The sequence below is a fragment of the Aplidium turbinatum genome, chromosome 18, assembly GCF_918807975.1.
Source record: "Aplidium turbinatum chromosome 18, kaAplTurb1.1, whole genome shotgun sequence".
NCBI classification, from domain to species: domain Eukaryota; kingdom Metazoa; phylum Chordata; class Ascidiacea; order Aplousobranchia; family Polyclinidae; genus Aplidium; species Aplidium turbinatum.
The window spans coordinates 5,222,745-5,241,572 of NC_137489.1; the positions used below are offsets into that span (position 1 = coordinate 5,222,745).

An 18,828-nucleotide genomic window follows, 5' to 3' on the forward strand; every position below is an offset into this window, starting at 1 on the left:
GATCTGTACTTGTGAAACGAAGTTTAATTTTTCTCATCGGTTTTGAATCGTGGGAACAGTTGCAATAAAAAACAGTTGAAGTAGACGAAGTTTGGACTTACGAAACCAAGTTGTGAAATTTAAACTACAAGCGCCAAATCCAGCTGAAATTAAGTTTTTATTTCAGCAGGATTTGGCAGCTTAATAGTTGGAGCTGCTTAATATTACAGTTACGTGTCAGTTGAGGGTCAAAGCTTAGATGTCTGATGAAAAGTTTAATTCCTGAAATAAACACAAAGTCGAAACACAACTTCGCTTTATATTGAACAAGCAGCTTTCAACCGAACTGCGTGCATTTCTATTGCAAGTCTATTCATCGGTGAGCAAGATGTTGAAAATTGATCTAAGATCTCACAAAAGGTTCTCTTCAAATAGTAAGAGTCCATTAACTTCAGGCAATGGATGCCAAATAGTCTTTGACCTCCGCTGGTGGTAATCTGTGGAATCCGTTCTCATTGGCAATCCCAAGCTCAATGTTGTTCTCAGTCATTTGACCTTCAAAAGATTCCTGCGGATGAATACACAATATTTCTTATGTTGAAGATTTTATAAGTTCAATTTCACTTCTTTTACACAGCATTAAACGACATGGTCAACAATTTGTATATACAGGCAGAAGACAACATCTCAACGACCATCAGGCATTGGTTAAATGTCGGGGAGCAAATTTTATGACAAGACTTGTTCAAAATAATACCAGTAACAACATATTAAAAAAAACAAATGACGTGAATGCGATTACATAATGATAACTTGTGCTCAAGAATCGCCCACCTTTAATGTCAAAATAGCGGTGTGGACTGCATCCTCCAGCTCTAAGTCTTCCGTGTATCTATAGATATGAAAAACATGAAAATTTTCATTAAAAAATCCTGTATTCACTCAATGAATAAAACGCGAGATTCAAAAAAAGTAAGTCAATTTTGGGTCCGTTTTTCTACTTGGTTCTTGTAAGCACAATGAATGACAATATGTGGGCCTTGTTTCACTGCAAATCACGTTCTATGGCTCTATATTTGAATTGTTAATATAAGGCCGTAGTTTTTTAAATTGCTAAGCCACTATAATGACTCTCATAAACTACAAGCACAAAATATGGCCAACAATTTTGTAAACAAATTTTTTGTTATTTCTGCATACCTTTTTTCTAAAAAAGATTTCCCATTCAAATGATTTTTTCCAAGCGCTGTTGCCTTCCAAGCAAAGTAGGCGCCCTGGGAAGATTTAGCAAAAAGAATTGAAAATTATTTTCATTGAGAGAACAAACCGAAAACGTACAGAATCGCAAGTCGAAACAAACAAAAGTTAAAGAAAAAAACACTGCCAAAAATTACAAAACAGCTAGCACAAGTAAAAAAATGAAAAGCCCTCTACTTTTAAAAGAATAAGTCATATGGCTTTCTCTGCAACGTCAACACTAAACAGTCATAGCACTAGCATTTATATAGCTGATAAGTATCACACCACTGCAACGGCTAACACACTTCATGAACTGACTTTGTAGCTATCAGTAAACATCACGAAAAGTTACTGAACGGTGAAAAATCTGTTAAATTTGTTTTTTTTCTGACTATCGAAAACAAATACCGGTTACTACCTATGGCCTCTCAAAGGTGCAGAAAAATGTTCTATACAAAGCGAGACGTCTCTCTCATCTGATAAACAGCATTTCAGAATCTATTTGGTAATGAACGTATTTCAATGTTAAAGTTTGAGCAGTCTGCAACTTATTAAAGGGCGGTCAATGCTAAAAGGAGAGATAAAAAATGAAATGAGTGTCTACAGCATATCGTGGCAGATATGCAACACATGTGATGCTGAGTATTTAAGTGGCAACTACAACTTCAAGTAATTGATGATTCACCGACTACCGTATTATAAAGAAAACAGAACAGAGATCAGCTTTTCCGTTAATACTTTAATAATAATTTAAGTTAATAGTTCTAATAAGTCTGAGTTTGGTCTTATTTTCTGCAAATAACTTTGCAGTTGAAGAGTTGATTTGGGGTGTAAAGCTTGACTACGGCAAGAAGGTTTTTGATTGCTTCAGCAGTGAAAAACCTTCTCTTAACCATATTCAACTTTTACTGAACATTAAAAGTTGGTCTACAGCTATCCTTACCGAAGGGTCACATTGAAATAAGTAAGGCCGGCCTTCATCCCAACCGCAAATCAAGAGCGACACTCCAAATGGACGCACGCCTCTGCAATATAATGATTGCTCGAAGAATCAAACCATTTTTCACTATGACGATAACTTCAAGAGCCTTTTCAAAATACAATAGACAGATAGCTTTGCAACAAAAACTTGAAGGTATTGTGCTGTGCAATATATCACAGCATGTTTTCATTGTTTTCATTGTTTTATCACAGCATGTATATATGCAAAATAAATTTAACATAAATTATGTCAGTTTTGACAAAAGTAACAGTTTTTGTTACATAACTCAAAGACTTTTTGTCACAGAAGAAATCAGAATTCATATTCAACAGCCAAAACTACCCTAAATTAGTTGTCGGAATTTCTGCAGCAAAAGCCTTCATAATTTAACCAGTAAAGTTAATGCTGTACAGCAACACAACTCCATGGCACTAACCCGGACTGAGTGTATTCTTGCATGACGGAAGCTATTCTTTGAACAAGCTGTGTTGTAGGAATGCTCTCTTGGTATTGGAGGAAATAAACTTGGGCTATTTTTCTTGCTCTTGCAACTAAAACTCTGACAAAATGAAAACCGATTTAAATATTGCTTTGCACACATTGACCATAAATTAATTTAAAAATTTTTTTAAACAGAAAATCAGCACTATATAAATACACCAAACTGCAGGACAAATATATTGTTTAATTGATAAAAGAACAATACAGTAGTAAACAAAGCCATTTCATTGTACCTGTAATCTGGACCCATTCCACTGTACACTATTCCAATATTATCAGTGATAGGTTCAACTTTGTGAATGCTGCTTTCATCATATAAAATAGACTTTTGTTTTTTCTCTGTCGCCATAACAACACCATTTTGAGCTTTTATGCCCACTGAAGGAGAGCCTGCAGTCACGGCATTGAGCGCATACTCAATCTGAACAAGTTTTCCGCTGGGACTGCAAAACATATTGCACAATTAACCAGACAGAAATAGTCACAAATGTAATGCAACGTCTAACTGTGATAATTTCAGAGTGAGAAATTGCATATAATTATGTCCATCTACAACTACTACTATTTAATGGTTTCCAATCCTTTGTGTTCTATCTCTCCCAATGTCCTCCATTGTTGGACATTAACCGCCAAAAGATTCTGCTTCTGGAGTTCCTCCGACGTGGCACCACAGCACCTATTCATAAGTCGTCCACATAGATTACCGTACATCTCTCTACCTCCAGCGACTAAACCTTCTTAATCCAGGAGTGACTTCCCATTTGTTTTATATATGTGACCACACGGTACTGTACCAGCAGTTTTCCCTATCAAACGACTTCTTCAACTTGTGAATGCCTTCTCGATATTTTACTCAGTGCACTATCTGCCAGTTACTTTGAGCATATCTACTTAATCATAGCATTGTCATTATAGCTCAAAACAGTTAGGTTAATGTCTTTCACAGGGACAAGCAACATCTCACTGACATAAAGCATTATGTCTCAGACAGATAGATAATTAGATATGTTGTAAACATGTCCTTGAAGAGAATACTGCTGCTCACTAAGTTTGGAAAACAATTAACTATACAAATAATTATATAAATCAAAACTTACCTAAAAGTTGTCAAAGAGAAACTATATCGCTCTGTCATTTTGAAAAGTTTTTTTTTGCACAAGAGCCAAGAAATTTAATTTAGTGTACCGGTATATTCCAAATACTGCCACTCTAAACTTAAAAAGATATCTGTGATAAAATGATGTTCACAAATGATGTTCAACATATAATGTTCACTTAAGATTATTTTAAGTTGACCAAAAATGTTGGAATTTTGAAGTCCCAAAAATACCGTATTAATTAATCAAGCAGAGATCACTTGAACAACACATGCATAATAAAACATTTACACAACATGTAATTGACATTTTCAACCTCAGTGACTAGACCAGCGGTAGGCAAACTGTGTCTCGGGCTCACCCAGACGATTTTTGTGGCTCTTCTAGGTGGTCAGGAATATCCCAAATGGATGCAACCTATTTCATCTCCTGAATACATCAAGAGAAAAAATAGAACAAAGCCAAAGTCGTTGATCATAGTTTCCGCAAACATTTTAAAATTTTCCCTTGGAACTAATCATTGAATTTTTATGGGCCACCACAAAATAAGTGTGACTTTTTCGTTGTAATTTTGTCTAGAAATGTTAGTTGGAAGTGAATAGATCATTCCAGTGTGGCAGCTTGTGACCATTTGTAATGGAGGGCTACAATCACAATTCGATAACCCTAATTCTAACTCGAAAGTGAGGTTCGGTTTATCAAAATAACCCTAACCCGAAAGTGAGGTCGGTTTATCACAAATAACCCTAACCCGAAAGTGAGGTTGGTGGCCTATAAAAATTCAATGATAAATTTAAGGGAAAAATTTTAAAATGTTAGTGGAAACTCCAATCAGCGACTTCGGCTTTGTTCTATTTTTTCTTTCAATTTTACTAGGGGAAAAAAATCGGGGGACAAAATAGGTTGCATCCCAAGAAACCTTTGGATTGCAATTACCTAGATTTTTTTAAACTAGAAATGTCAATTTATATGTGAATTTCACTAGCCGATGATGTACCCTTAAACAGTGCCAAGAGAATAAAAGACAGCCTTGAATCTACTTTTTTTGGATCTACAACCTTGTGTTTCGAGGCCTCATGGTGTGCTGTCTTGTTTGTGTGCATGTTTTGTATGTCTGTTGTATGCTGTACATTTCTCTCCATTGATATTTCTGAGTACCAAAAATAAACTTTCTGACTTCTTCCTTAATACATAATTACATATATATTAGGGTGTGACAGCCGCCCCATGATTTTTGAAACTTGGTTTCACAGAGCCTACCTTTTTTTTGGTGGTGAGGTTTTACCTGTATAAGATTCCTGTAAAGTTTCAAAAAAATTGATCAAGGTTTAGAGGTGACCCGTGGCCACTAAAGTTTTTGGGGGGTGCGCGATGCATTTTTAGGGGTGTTTTTGCTATATCTCAGCTCATAGACATGATGGAAGGTCATGTTATAGCTCAATCGATGCAGAATAAGCAAGTTGATATCAGACTTGTGAACAAATCTTCAGTCTAAAATGTGTAGTTTTCGAGTTATTTGAGAAAACCCCGTTTTTTGCATATTTGTGAGAAAAATGTTCTTGGCACCTTTTCTTCTTGGGTTAAAACACATGGAAAATCAATGAAATGATGAATTCACATGTTTACTTAATGTTAAACGAAATCACAAAATACATAATGAGAGCGAGGAACAGCGATGATAAAAATCACAATATAAGAAACCAACACCGAGATGGGTTTAAGTTTTGTTTACGCTGATTGGGCATAGAATTTCTGCTGTTCTGAACTATATACTTGAACAATATTTGAAATGAAACTTCTGTCTTAGTGGTGTCCATAAAGTCTTGGCACAGTTTGACACCCCTTTCTGCTGTATCATTACCAACACAAAGATTTGAAACCCGTTTCTTTGCTTCACAGTAGCTGCCGTTCTGGCACCAATCGACAACACCAACACTTAAAAAGGTCGTGTCAATCCTCAAGATTCTGAAGAAGCTCCAAGAATCTTCTCCAACAAAGGAGCTCAAGTCATCTGTTGGTTTTGTAGGAACGGAAGGAAAGGAGGGTTTGCCAAAATCACTTCCTTCTCTTTTCAAAGAATGTCCAGGATCTTCGAAGCTTGTCAGCTTTTGAGCAATTTTTTGCTTTGTCCCATCAGACACACTGCTATCGAAAAGGGTAAGGGGTATAAGTTCTTCACTAAGATACCACATGTGCCCCTTTAAGAGCTGCTTTAGCCATACTGCTGTCGATTTTTTCATACTCAAGGAGGTTGTTGATAAGTTTTAGGTCGTTGCAAGGAGCAGAAGTTGACACAGAAGCGGTTAGCCACCATGACACATAGGAATTTACAACAAGCTGAACAATTTTTTGGATTTTCTTTAACTGTTGCTTTGAACATGTAAAATCTACAGGAAGATCTCTAGTAATAACTTTAGTCAGAAGAACGATCTTGATGCAGTATAAAATCTTGGCCATCCATCTGGCTTTGTGACAAGCACCCTAATGTAGAAAACCTCCAAAGGTCTCAGCTCCCTCACCAAGATACAAAAGCACTAGTTTGATTAGCTCCTCATAATCACCCCTCATAAATCCCTGTGCTACTGCTAGGGCTTCATAGCAGATCTTCACTATCATCTCCTTCTTGATCCTCATATCTGCTGGCAAAGGTGCAGGGATGTCTAGGTCTGCATAGCAACATTTATGGCTAATTGACTCAAAGTTCTCCTTAAACCTGTGAAAATATAAACACATTTTACACTACTAAAATTCTCTGTTGCTGTAAATCGTCCATCCTGTGCTTAGTTTCTAATAGGAAGCTTAATCACTTCCTCTGCCATCTTATGAGATTGCAAGTGAGGTATTTTTGCATATTTGTAAAAGGGTAGTACTGCTTTAACAGCTCGTTAGCAGCATTTCTCAAGGTACGGTATTTGTTGTAGTGGAATGATAAGCAAGAAAGCACAGCAAGACCTGACGATAAGTAGGGAGTCGTGAACCAGTAATGACTTTATTTTCTTCACCAGGAATTGTGTCAAGCAAATAATACCTTGGATCTTTAAACTTTGACATAGCATGTAACATAAATTAGCACTCACCACCATAAAAATTGCTCAAACAGTAAACACAATCTTAGTGTTCAGTTTCTATGCTTCTAACAAAGCAAACATGAGGTAACTTAGGTTTAAACTTTGAAGAGTTACAGCTTCTGTACTTCTCCAGGTGTTCCTAAGAAGAAAAAAAGTGAAAAAGATAAAACATTCAATTCATATGTAACAATCTTTCACAAAATTTTTACAAAAAACGGGTTTTTCTCAAATAACTTGCAAACTACACATTTTAGGCAAATATTTTCTTCACAAGTCTAATACAAATTTGCTTATTCTGCATCGATTGAGCTATAGCACGACCTTCCATCATGTCTAGGAGCCGAGATATAGCAAAAGCACCCCTAAAAATGCATCGCCCACCCCCCAAAAACTTTAGTGGCCACGGGCCACCTCTAAACCTTGACCAATTTTTTTGAAACTTTACAGGAATCTTATACAGGTAAAACCTCACCACCAAAAAAAAGGTAGGCAAATTCTGAAAAGGTCGGGCGGCTGTCACACCCTAATATATATATATAAGGAAAATCTCTGGAAAGTGAGTCTGGGGGGGTTAAATCAAACTTTGAAACTGGTGACCTCATATATTTTAAGGTTTTGCCCCCTTTTCTAGTTCATCAACGGGATGGTATGTATAATATGTATTAATATATTTTTTTCGTTATGAGAATATACCAATGACGAAAATCAAAACGATACAACACGACATGAAACTGAATTGCTTAGGCCTACGGTACTCTATCAAAATTTGAAAGCAGGGTTGCCAGATCAAAATTTCAAAAAAAAGCCAAACTTGACTAAAACTCCAGCCAAAATGAAAATAAAAAAGCCAAATATCTTTTGAGAAGAGCCAAAAAAAAGCCAAACAAAGCATGACTATCAAGTACTAAAAACAAGTTATCATCACATACTTGGTGTTATTAAATGGACGAATTAACAGTACAAAGCACTTTTTACCTCGTAGGGTGCACTGCAGAGAGCATAGCCAGAACAAAAGTATGTTTGGCTAAGAAAAGGCTCTTCAAAATATTCATCAATTAAACAGTAAGAAATCTTGCTCTCTTAAAAAGAGTGTGAAATATAGATTGAAGACCTAGAAAGCCTGTTTTAGAAAACTGTTGCACATTCAAAATAAACTTACAATTTAGGACGTGAGGGGCAATTACACTCTTCACCTTGCAAGGTGCACCCAAACATATAAGCGGAAACATTAGGTGCTGGCATGAAATCATGAATAATATTTGAAAAAAATTACAAGTCATCAGTTGAGTCTTGCACGATTTCACTTTTCGTGTACATTAAGGTGGCTCTTAAAATTGAATATTACTTGGGACACCCTTTCAAATGGTGAGATTGTCAGAAAAAATAACTCCTGCAAACTTTTTTTAAATTTGTAGTTGATTTAAGGGTGGCGGTGGCCTTCCCCCCTAAAGTAGGCTACTGTGCTCTCCCTCAAAATACCAAATCTGCGTATCTCAAAAACCACTTGAGCTAGAGATACTGTAGGCTACGGTTTTGTGTCAAAAGATGCAGAAAACATAGTTTCCTATCTGCTTTCTGAACATTAAATGCATCTATCTTAAGTAGAAAAGCGGTTATTTAGAAAAAACACATTTTAACATAAAAGGTATTATAGCATTAGCTCTATAAAAAATATGTGACGATCAGTGTTCCCTCTAAGAAATTAGGACTCGTGAAATCTGTCCAAATCTTGATTTCACAATCTTTTTTATGACCACGAAACAGTCTACAGAATTTCGTTTATTTTCTCAATTTTTGAACCTTAGGGAACACTGGTGACGATATTCATTTCAAAATGCAATTCTGGTCTGTACTGCGAGAAGCGATAATATTATCGACAATATTGTTCTTGTTGCAATTTGGAAAACAGTTTCCTGTATTCAATAACAACTTGCAAAAGAAACTGAAGTTGGACCTCATCTTTAGTCTGGGTTTGTTAAAATCCTAGATTACAGCAACTCCTCTCTCTGCTCTGTCATTGACTGCTGAAAGTCCCTTTGCTATGTGTAAAGCTTGAATAATTGCACCATATTCAGTCCAATGAGCAGGATCCTTCGAAAGTATTGCTTCATCTACACCCAACAGCTGAAGAAGCCGTTTTGAATTTAGAGTTGCAAAACTGTTCTAGACCTTTATTGCCAAGAAACGCATCTACTTTGACGCTTCATCTCCTTGATGGACGTTCTGCTGTTTCATCTAACATGTTTGCCGTCATTAGCTTTTTACTTTCCAGACAATCGAGAGTTAAACAAGGCTGGTCAGTAGTCACCCTATAGGGTAGCCTACATCCCAAACAGCAAAATCCTTCATTTTTACATCGATTTAACGTCTGCAGATGTTAAGTCAACATAAATATGGCGGATTTTGCTGTCTGGGATGTTCACACTTAGTCAGGATTTTACGGAATTACCAACGAGAAAAATTGCAGATGTAGCCTATATGTTCAGTACTTAAAAAGTTTAAAAAAAATCTATAACTTAACTGGTTAAAAAGCCAAACTTAAAAAAAAGCCAAAAAGAAGCCAAATTACAAAAAAAAGCCAAACCGCAGGCTAAATCTTCCAGCCAAAGGCCTTAAAAAAGAGCCAGATTTGAGAAATTTGGCTTGAAAAAAGCCAACTGGTAACCTTGTTTGAAAGCAGGGTTGCCAGATTTTGCAGAGCAATATATACCAAATATATACCAAACTTTAAAAAATTATACCAAGTTTATACGAAACAGATCTAAAAAACAAAAGTTTACACAAAAATTATGTTTTGTACACATCAACTAGCTGAATAATGTTTAATTTTTAACTTGGGCAAAGAACGTTTTAGTTTAGGCTAATTTTAATATATATGACTCGAAGATGAACTGATTACCGGTACCACAGCGATTTCGCATGATATTTCATCAAGTTTCAGAAAACAAAACAAAAAAGTTGTTGGAGCGTTGGTTCCTGTGATACAGACGAGACTATGCCCACTTGGCTGATGCATTAATAAAACGCACCATGCAACCATCAAGAACCCAACAAAATAGACTTTACTCCGAATAGCACCAAAATGACCGCGTGCCACACCTAAATGTCCCAACGCTACAGTATGCGCACCTAATTGTCTGCGCCTAATAGAAGTGCTCCAAAATTTAGGAAATTTTGCACTTTGCCGAAGTATCAAGGTCAGGGTAATAAAGAATTAAGTAATTATGATTCAATAATTACATACGATATAACACAATAAGAGCATGAAAAAAGTTTTAGCCACACATTAACAACACTGTTCAACATTTTGAAACCAAAGTTTACATTCCATAACAGCACAGTAAAAATCAAAGTCAACAACACTTGCAATGTTGCTCACTGAGAAGCATTCTTTAACACCTTGAGACAACAAAACAATACATTGTAAAACATTACAGTTAAGCAACTCCAATGGCACTCATGCTTTAGAAAACCTTTTAAAAGCCTGTATCATGTCATATTTGTTTGAAAGTGCTGTTGTAGATTGATGGTCATTAGGCTAAATCTCAAATGGTATATCGATTTTAACTTTTTTAAAGAAGAAACAAGTTTTTATTGATTAACACACTCCAAATTTGTAGCCTACATTGAAAAAACTACTAGTCAATTGACACAAAATTATAAAATATACCAAACTCATAAAATCACCTACCAAATGCTACAAAATATACCAAATATATACCAATATACCAAACGAAAATTTCAACTACCAAACATGAAAAAAATATACCAGATTTGCGAAATTTGGTATAAAAATATACCAGATGGCAACCTTGAAAGCCTAGAATGAGATTCTTTGAATTCTTCGTTCAGTGCTGCCAGATTCTAGCAAACGACTTTCTCTACATCATCTTGCAAATTGATCAATCATAACTTTGTTTGTCTAGCAAGCTACTCAATTGATTTCAAGAGGTTTTTACTTAAAGTTTAAATGATTTCTAAGAATTGCTTGTTTCGGGGATGTTTTTTTTCCAACTTTTAATGACCTGCAAAAAAAATTAAAATCTTTCGCTTCTCTGACGTAAGGCTTTCTGTGCTAACTGCTAACCATAGTTTTCGCTCAAATATTTTTGACATGTAAAAATTTTTGCATGTGAAAAAGCAATGGCGCATTGTATTCAACCCTCAATTTAAAGAAGGAATAAAATAATGATGATGATGAAATTGTTTTCTAATTCAAAATTTTGGCTCTGACACCTTGAAATTTCTCAAGCTTTAGGTAAGTTGAGCCAAAGTAGCCGGACCTGCGAGAGAGGTTCAAGGCTATTAAGTCTATAATAATGCGAAATTGCCAGGATTAAGCTTTCAAAGTGACAAGGTACTATAGTAGCTTTCTCAATGCAAGTTCAATCAATCAATGTGTTCTCATTGCTTTAAGAATTGGTGCTCCAGTTGTTCCAGGAACGAGGAGGCGACTAATTCTTAACTAATTTATCAATTTATTTTAAAGTATCAGGTTTGGTGGCCGTGCTTAACTATATTTATTGATGCATATACCGCAATATTAAATCCTTTCATGCACGTCTTAAACCATTAAGGTTTTGCCACCTTTACCTTTTGTTGGTTTTGTTACCGTATTTCTTTTTCACAATATCATTTCTTTTGCATTCTGACAGCGAAAAATAAATTGAATTGAATAAATTTAAAAGTTAAAAGATTCATCTAAAGTGTAAGATATTTTCTCCTCACTGCATAAGTTTTGAAGTTTACGTGTTTACGAGTGGCAATATATTGACGAATGCCCTTCTTTGACGGCATAGTAGCTTTCTCCTGGCGATTGATCAACCGTAATTGATGTACTGGAAAGTTGCTTAGCTTAAAACAATATAGAAAAAACACTTTATTTTGGAAAACATTTTGGTGATTTCATATGCCCTTGCAAAACACGGTGGCTCCAAGTTTATTGTGACGTAACGATTTATTGAAATCATCGTCCCTTGGGATCTTAGTTTATCGCGTACGGAAACAACATTCCGTGATTCATGGAAAATATTGTGTTCGATTTGTTGCTTCTTTATTATAATTTGGGAACTTCAAAACATGTAAAAATTTATCTTAAATAAGCCCACTTGTGCCTGAAATATTATCAGACAGTTTGTAGCCAACGTTGGGCAAAAGTTCTGTTCATCTGTGAACTTGGGTTGTTTTGTCAGCCAGTTCGGACTTATTTAGTAAGTCGAGATTTGTAGAATTCGGGCAAGCAGCTTTAAAGAGATTGCTTCATGTGAGTACCGTACAAATTGATTGCTAATTTGTAAATTTAGCCTTTGCTACTGTATGTGTTAATAGTCTGACGTATCTAAGCTGAACATATCTATCACTATCAGTTTTGTACGCGCTGTGTTCACTTGTAAAAGGGCTTACTTAATGACACAGCTTTATTGTGCATGATCTACGTATTTTCGACGTATCGTAACGCGTTAATTTCATTTGTTATAGCTGAATTGTAACCGCATTGGAATCCTGTGTAAAGAATTTCAGACTGTTGCTGTTGTCGCAATTCACCGGCTTACTTGGCAAAAATTGGTATGGACATTTTAATTATGTGGAATTTATTGCTGATTTAATTCACAATATCTGTCCGTAAAGCGCTAAAGGTCGACGCATATTCACGATGGATGTAGCAATGTAAAAAACTCACATTAATCATTATTGCCTTGTACTGTAGTTTTAGGCAAATGCGTGATTTGTGCTTTTATGTTATTTCAGAAAACGACTTCTTTGATCACACTCCTGTTCTGATCACTCGGGATTGTGGTTTGAGAGACTGTTGGCAAAAACGTCAAGTATCATTGTTATTTCGCTCCAATTTAATAAACCATTTCCATCTATATTCGACAACAGTCGGATTGCCTTTGCGGTCGAGCCTAGTGATAGAGGATAATATCACATTAGTTTTCAATTTTCTGCCGTGGGTCGGCAATAGTTTTTCTTGTTTCTTATTGCCTGTGGTAGACAATATTTAGTTTCTCGTCCCCTAAAGTCGGCACACTAGTTTTCTGGTTTCTTTTGCCTATTTCGCAAATTATTTCTAGTGTCTTTGCTGACAATCTGACCACTGTTTTACAAATTACATATCAAGAAACTGTCCCTGGATAGGTGATTTTTAGGCTTCCCATTCCTTTGTTACTTTATTATCCTTCGTAGACTTGTGCCAATATTTGCTGTTGATTACTTCTCATCTTCTACATTGAAACTTTCAGCACTACTGTAAATAACGATGTCTCAAACAACAGAAACTCCAAATGAGCAGGAAAATCCATCTTCTGAGGAAACCCAGAACCTTCCATCGGTTTCAGCGTCGGTTTCGCCGGAAACTCATCATGTCGAGGAATTCTCTCCTGACAAAGCAACGCGAGAAGACAAAAGGTTAGCCTCTTGGTTCGTTTTGTGCCAGAAAGCTGCAAAAGCTAAGAGTCTTGTAGAATTTAAAAACGCTGAAGAGTCGTTTCAGCGAGTTTATGACCGGCTGTTACCAATGATGGAGGCTCACTTAAAAACTTTTAAATACGCAAATGATGAGTTTTGCGAACTAGAGGCGATGAAGCAGGCTTGGATTCAAAGGAAATTAGACATTAGCGTTGCTCGAGCAGAACTGAGCGCCGAACCCGAGCCGCATGTCGAACGTTCAGCTTTGCGAGAAACGCCAGCGGCGAGTGTGGTGTATAGTCGCCGATCGAAGAGGTCTAGCCGCTCTCGCTCTTCCTGTAGCACGTCTGTCAGTGAAAGGCAGAGAACGGAGGCGGCACTAGCCAAGAAACTTGCCGAACTTAAGTTGAAAAACATCGAAGAAGATCAAAGACTACGGGCTGAGAGGGAAAGGTTCGAGGCCAAATTGGCTGTCGAGACAGCAAAAGCGCAGTTAGAAGTTTTGGACCAGTCTGAAGAATGCAGACGGTCCACGTCTCTAGCAAGCCTATGCGAGGACCAAGTGGATTCTAGCACACCGAAAGTGCCGGACTGCCAGCCTGGTCTTGCGCTATCTGGTAGAGCGGATGCCAGTAGGCATGAGGGTCAGGTGGATCTCGGTATAGGAAAGGTGCCGGAATTCCAGCCTGACCGTGCTATGACTGAAGTAAATAAAACTGTTAGCTTTCAGCCCTCGGACTCTGAAATTTTGCCTTGCATCGTGAAAGCTGTTGGCGAGGGCATGTGCATGCCTAAGCCAGAGCACATGACATTTTCAGGCGAGCCAATTGAGTATTGGACCTTTATTCGCCATTTCGAGGCCCACTTGGAGAGTCGAGCTCACACCGATGGAATGCGAATGACTCTACTATTGCAGCAGTGCCGAGGGAAAGCCAAGCACTTAATCGAGCATTGTTCGATTATCGACTCCAGTGGAGGATACGCAGAAGCGAGGAAACTTCTGCACGACAATTATGGCGTGCCCCATATTGTCGCTAGGTCTTTCGTTACAAGGCTCATGGGAAGGCCTGATATAAAGAGCGAAGACGCGTTGGGCATGCGCGATTATTCCCAACTCTTACGTCAGTGTTCACTGGTGCTAGGGAAGCTCGAAAACTTGGGCGACCTTAACACAGTGGATACCATGGTGATGCTGGCTGCCAAGTTGCCGATGGAAACGCAGAAGGGCTGGAGGCGCCGCACTGCTAACATTATGCTGCAGTCAGGGAGACAAGCTACATTTAACGACTTTGTAGGGTTTGTGGAAGAAGAATCGAGAGTATTAAACGCTTTTGGAGGTTTACTGTGCAGGTCGGTGAAACGAGATCAAAAGGCCCCAGCCAGCCCCCGATATACCCAGAAGAGCTCTTGTTCTGCCGTTGAAGCGACGGTTGCTTCACGGCCGAGGATGGCATGCTACCTTTGCAACGGACCGCATCCAATAGGTAGATGCAATGAATTTCTGAAAAAGTCAATTTCTGATCGCAGGGACTTTATCAGATACAAAGGAAGGTGTTACAACTGCTTCAGCGACAAGCACGTTGTTAGGTCTTGTGATAGACCGCCGGCTTGCACAGTAAAGGGTTGTGGACGTCGCCACAACACTCTGCTGCACGAGGAAATGAGACCTACTGGCCCGAGGCAGCAGCTTGGCTTTTCACGAGGTCCCAGTAACAATGATCAAACCATAGGAAATAGCAACAATGGCAGGCCAGCCACCATTGCTAAGTGCGAAACGCTGTCTGAGGAACGAAAGAATTTCTTTTTCTGCGTTATCCCGGTCAAGGTTTATAACGAAAATAAATGCTTGACCGTTAACGCATTTTTAGACACCGGAAGTGACACCACGTTTTGCACCACGTCACTGGTCAAGAAATTGGGTTTAAGAGGTCAGCCAGACAGAATCCAATTGACAACTGTGGGCCAAATGCCGAGATCGGTTGATTGCCGAAAATTAGATTTTAAAATTCGGCCGCTAGATGACACTGATGAGCTGGATATAAGACAAGCGGTGTCGCTGGACGATTTGGCGTTCAGAAACAATCGTCCTTTAACAGATTCAGATATAGAAGCATGGCCTCACCTGAAGGGTATCCAGTTCCCTCACCTGGATACTGAAGAGGTTTCGTTACTAATAGGCACTGACGTTCCATATGCTCATAGGCATCTGGATTCGAGGTATGGAGGGAGAAGAGATCCCTGTGCATTAAAGACTCCCTTAGGGTGGAGCGTGATTGGACCCGGAATCGAGCGGGCAAACTCAAAAAAGGCAATGGTTAATCGAATAAGTCAATATCAGATACAGAACCCCCAGACAATCTTTAGGGACGTAGATTTTCCTACTTCAGTGGAGGACAGGAAGGGCCGTGATGATGACCGCGCAGATGCGGCACGGTACCTCCCTCATGACCCAGTGTTCGACCAAAGTAAACCAGAGACATTACAAATTGTTTCCGATTGTGTGGCCCAACACAGAGGAATTTCATTAGACAATGTATTGATGCAAGGGCCATTGTACCAGCCCGATGTAGACGAATGGAGGGAGCGGTTCCCTCAACTCTTTGAATTGCAGAGTGCCACTTTGCAACATTGTTTAAAGTCATTGCAGTTAGGTAGGGTGAGCATAGACCGACTGCATTACTTTTTCGACGCTTTCAATCAAAATTACAGCGCGATTTCGTATCCGCACTCTGTTAATGATAACTTTACAGACACCTTGAGGGTAGAAGGACGCTTGGAGAATACAGCGAGTCCTTGCAATATCAAACATCCAATCATTCTTTCGTATTCAAGTCAATCTAAAATTTCGTTTATTTTGAAGCAGAATCTCCATGTTGGTCATGCAGGAATAGCACACACTTGGACGTCTTTGCATGAGCGGTTTAACTTCTTCAAGGATTCCGCCGCTGATGTTTGTCTACGCTCTGAGAAGCTTCTTTTCAGTTCTGTCGGAATCGACTACTTCGGACCCTTCATGGTTAAGCAGGGAAGGAGCATGGTAAAAAGGTATGGATGCATTTTCACTTGCTTAACTATGAGGGTTGTCCACTTAAAGATTGTCTATGACATGTCTACTGACGCATTTCTTAATGCTTTTCGACTGTTCGCTGCCAGACGGGGAAATCCTAAGGAAGTGTTTAGTGATAATGGCACCAATTTTGTCGGTGCACATCGCGTATTAAAGGATTGTTTGAGATCTTTACAGGACCCCAGCATTGAACAATACTTTCGACGAAAAGCAATGAGGTGGAATTTCAATCCACCAGGGGCGTCTCACTTCGGAGGCGTTTGGGAACGAATGATCCGCTCGGTTCGACGGATTCTCGACTTTATGCTCTCCAAGTTCGGCACACTGACGGACGACACGCTGAACACCTTCATGATTGAAGTGGAAAACATCCTGAACTCACGACCGCTGGTTCCAGTGAACTACAATTCGACGGATCAACAACCACTGACACCAAATCATTTATTACGACACAATTTGGAGAGTGATCCTCCAATGCTTTCCGTGAAGGCAAACGAAAAAGACTGCTATGCGCGACGACAATGGCGAAGAGTTCATTTCCTAGCCGATGAGTTCTGGCGAAGGTGGAAAAAGGAGTATCTACCGACAATCGCTTTGAGACAAAAAATGGCCGGACCGAAAATGCAACTTCGAGACGAATGACGTCGTCTTAATTGTTGACGATAATTTTCCACGACGACGTTGGACTATGGGAAGAATCATTCATACATATCCAGATAAGCACGGAGTAGTGCGACAAGTAGATGTTCGAGTCGGTACCGGCATCCTGAGAAGGCCGATTGCAAAGCTGTGTCTTATCTGCAAGCCAGCCGAGGCCTCAAATGATACTGCAATCAACGCAAATTCTGTATAGATCGAAGCAGTGCAAGAACTGCGATTTCATGCGCTTCTACGAAGCAATTGCCTGGATTTGAGGGCAAATAATAGACGCTTTGCTGATTTATGAACGCTCTGCTGATCCGTTGCTGCGGGAACCCGATGTGCCGGAAGTCAATTGTGGATTGTATTTTTCGCGGTATCTACGCATTGTCGTTCCTGCATGCGGTGTGGAGACAACAATGAGTAGATACATAATGTTGTGTATTTGTGTTTTATGACTCGCTTCAGTATTGCAGCCGTAGTTTTTGCCCTTTAGTAATTGCGAAAATATCTTGTTTCACGTTAAAAATAGGCTTGCATATTTTCCTATTTTTGGAGGGAGTGTAAGATATTTTCTCCTCACTGCATAAGTTTTGAAGTTTACGTGTTTACGAGTGGCAATATATTGACGAATGCCCTTCTTTGACGGCATAGTAGCTTTCTCCTGGCGATTGATCAACCGTAATTGATGTACTGGAAAGTTGCTTAGCTTAAAACAATATAGAAAAAACACTTTATTTTGGAAAACATTTTGGTGATTTCATATGCCCTTGCAAAACACGGTGGCTCCAAGTTTATTGTGACGTAACGATTTATTGAAATCATCGTCCCTTGGGATCTTAGTTTATCGCGTACGGAAACAACATTCCGTGATTCATGGAAAATATTGTGTTCGATTTGTTGCTTCTTTATTATAATTTGGGAACTTCAAAACATGTAAAAATTTATCTTAAATAAGCCCACTTGTGCCTGAAATATTATCAGACAGTTTGTAGCCAACGTTGGGCAAAAGTTCTGTTCATCTGTGAACTTGGGTTGTTTTGTCAGCCAGTTCGGACTTATTTAGTAAGTCGAGATTTGTAGAATTCGGGCAAGCAGCTTTAAAGAGATTGCTTCATGTGAGTACCGTACAAATTGATTGCTAATTTGTAAATTTAGCCTTTGCTACTGTATGTGTTAATAGTCTGACGTATCTAAGCTGAACATATCTATCACTATCAGTTTTGTACGCGCTGTGTTCACTTGTAAAAGGGCTTACTTAATGACACAGCTTTATTGTGCATGATCTACGTATTTTCGACGTATCGTAACGCGTTAATTTCATTTGTTATAGCTGAATTGTAACCGCATTGGAATCCTGTGTAAAGAATTTCAGACTGTTGCTGTTGTCGCAATTCACCGGCTTACTTGGCAAAAATTGGTATGGACATTTTAATTATGTGGAATTTATTGCTGATTTAATTCACAATATCTGTCCGTAAAGCGCTAAAGGTCGACGCATATTCACGATGGATGTAGCAATGTAAAAAACTCACATTAATCATTATTGCCTTGTACTGTAGTTTTAGGCAAATGCGTGATTTGTGCTTTTATGTTATTTCAGAAAACGACTTCTTTGATCACACTCCTGTTCTGATCACTCGGGATTGTGGTTTGAGAGACTGTTGGCAAAAACGTCAAGTATCATTGTTATTTCGCTCCAATTTAATAAACCATTTCCATCTATATTCGACAACAGTCGGATTGCCTTTGCGGTCGAGCCTAGTGATAGAGGATAATATCACATAAAGTTAAAAGATTTAATTAATTCAAGTTAAAAGATTTAATTAATTTAGTTGAGGCTGAATT

General features: G+C 38.4%; 2 protein-coding genes across 9 annotated transcripts; one reads left to right on the plus strand and one right to left on the minus strand.

Moving 5' to 3' along the window:
* Positions 1–241: 241 nt before the first annotated feature.
* Positions 242–3,930, minus strand: LOC145787286 (proteasome subunit alpha type-2-like). Its single transcript, XM_082598999.1, has 7 exons — positions 3,799–3,930; positions 2,935–3,144; positions 2,637–2,759; positions 2,162–2,243; positions 1,180–1,253; positions 814–871; positions 242–547 (listed from the first exon to the last, which is right to left on the minus strand). The coding sequence occupies exons 1-7, from the start codon at positions 3,834–3,836 to the stop codon at positions 431–433; spliced, it is 702 nt and encodes a 233-aa protein (XP_082455125.1). The 5' UTR covers positions 3,837–3,930; the 3' UTR covers positions 242–430.
* A 7,653-nt stretch (positions 3,931–11,583) lies between these two features.
* Positions 11,584–18,715, plus strand: LOC145787093 (uncharacterized). Of its 8 annotated transcripts, none has more exons than XR_014291368.1 (3): positions 11,584–18,098; positions 18,314–18,400; positions 18,584–18,715. XR_014291368.1 is itself a non-coding variant. In XM_082598813.1 (3 exons), the coding sequence occupies exon 3, from the start codon at positions 13,126–13,128 to the stop codon at positions 16,981–16,983; it is 3,858 nt and encodes a 1,285-aa protein (XP_082454939.1). In that variant the 5' UTR covers positions 11,584–12,129; positions 12,345–12,431; positions 12,615–13,125; the 3' UTR covers positions 16,984–18,715. The 8 variants fall into 8 exon arrangements, 4 of the variants coding, with proteins under 4 accessions (XP_082454939.1, XP_082454936.1, XP_082454937.1 ...); XM_082598813.1 differs by having other exon boundaries at positions 11,584–12,129; positions 12,345–12,431; positions 12,615–18,715; XR_014291366.1 differs by having other exon boundaries at positions 11,584–18,400.
* Positions 18,716–18,828: the final 113 nt, after the last annotated feature.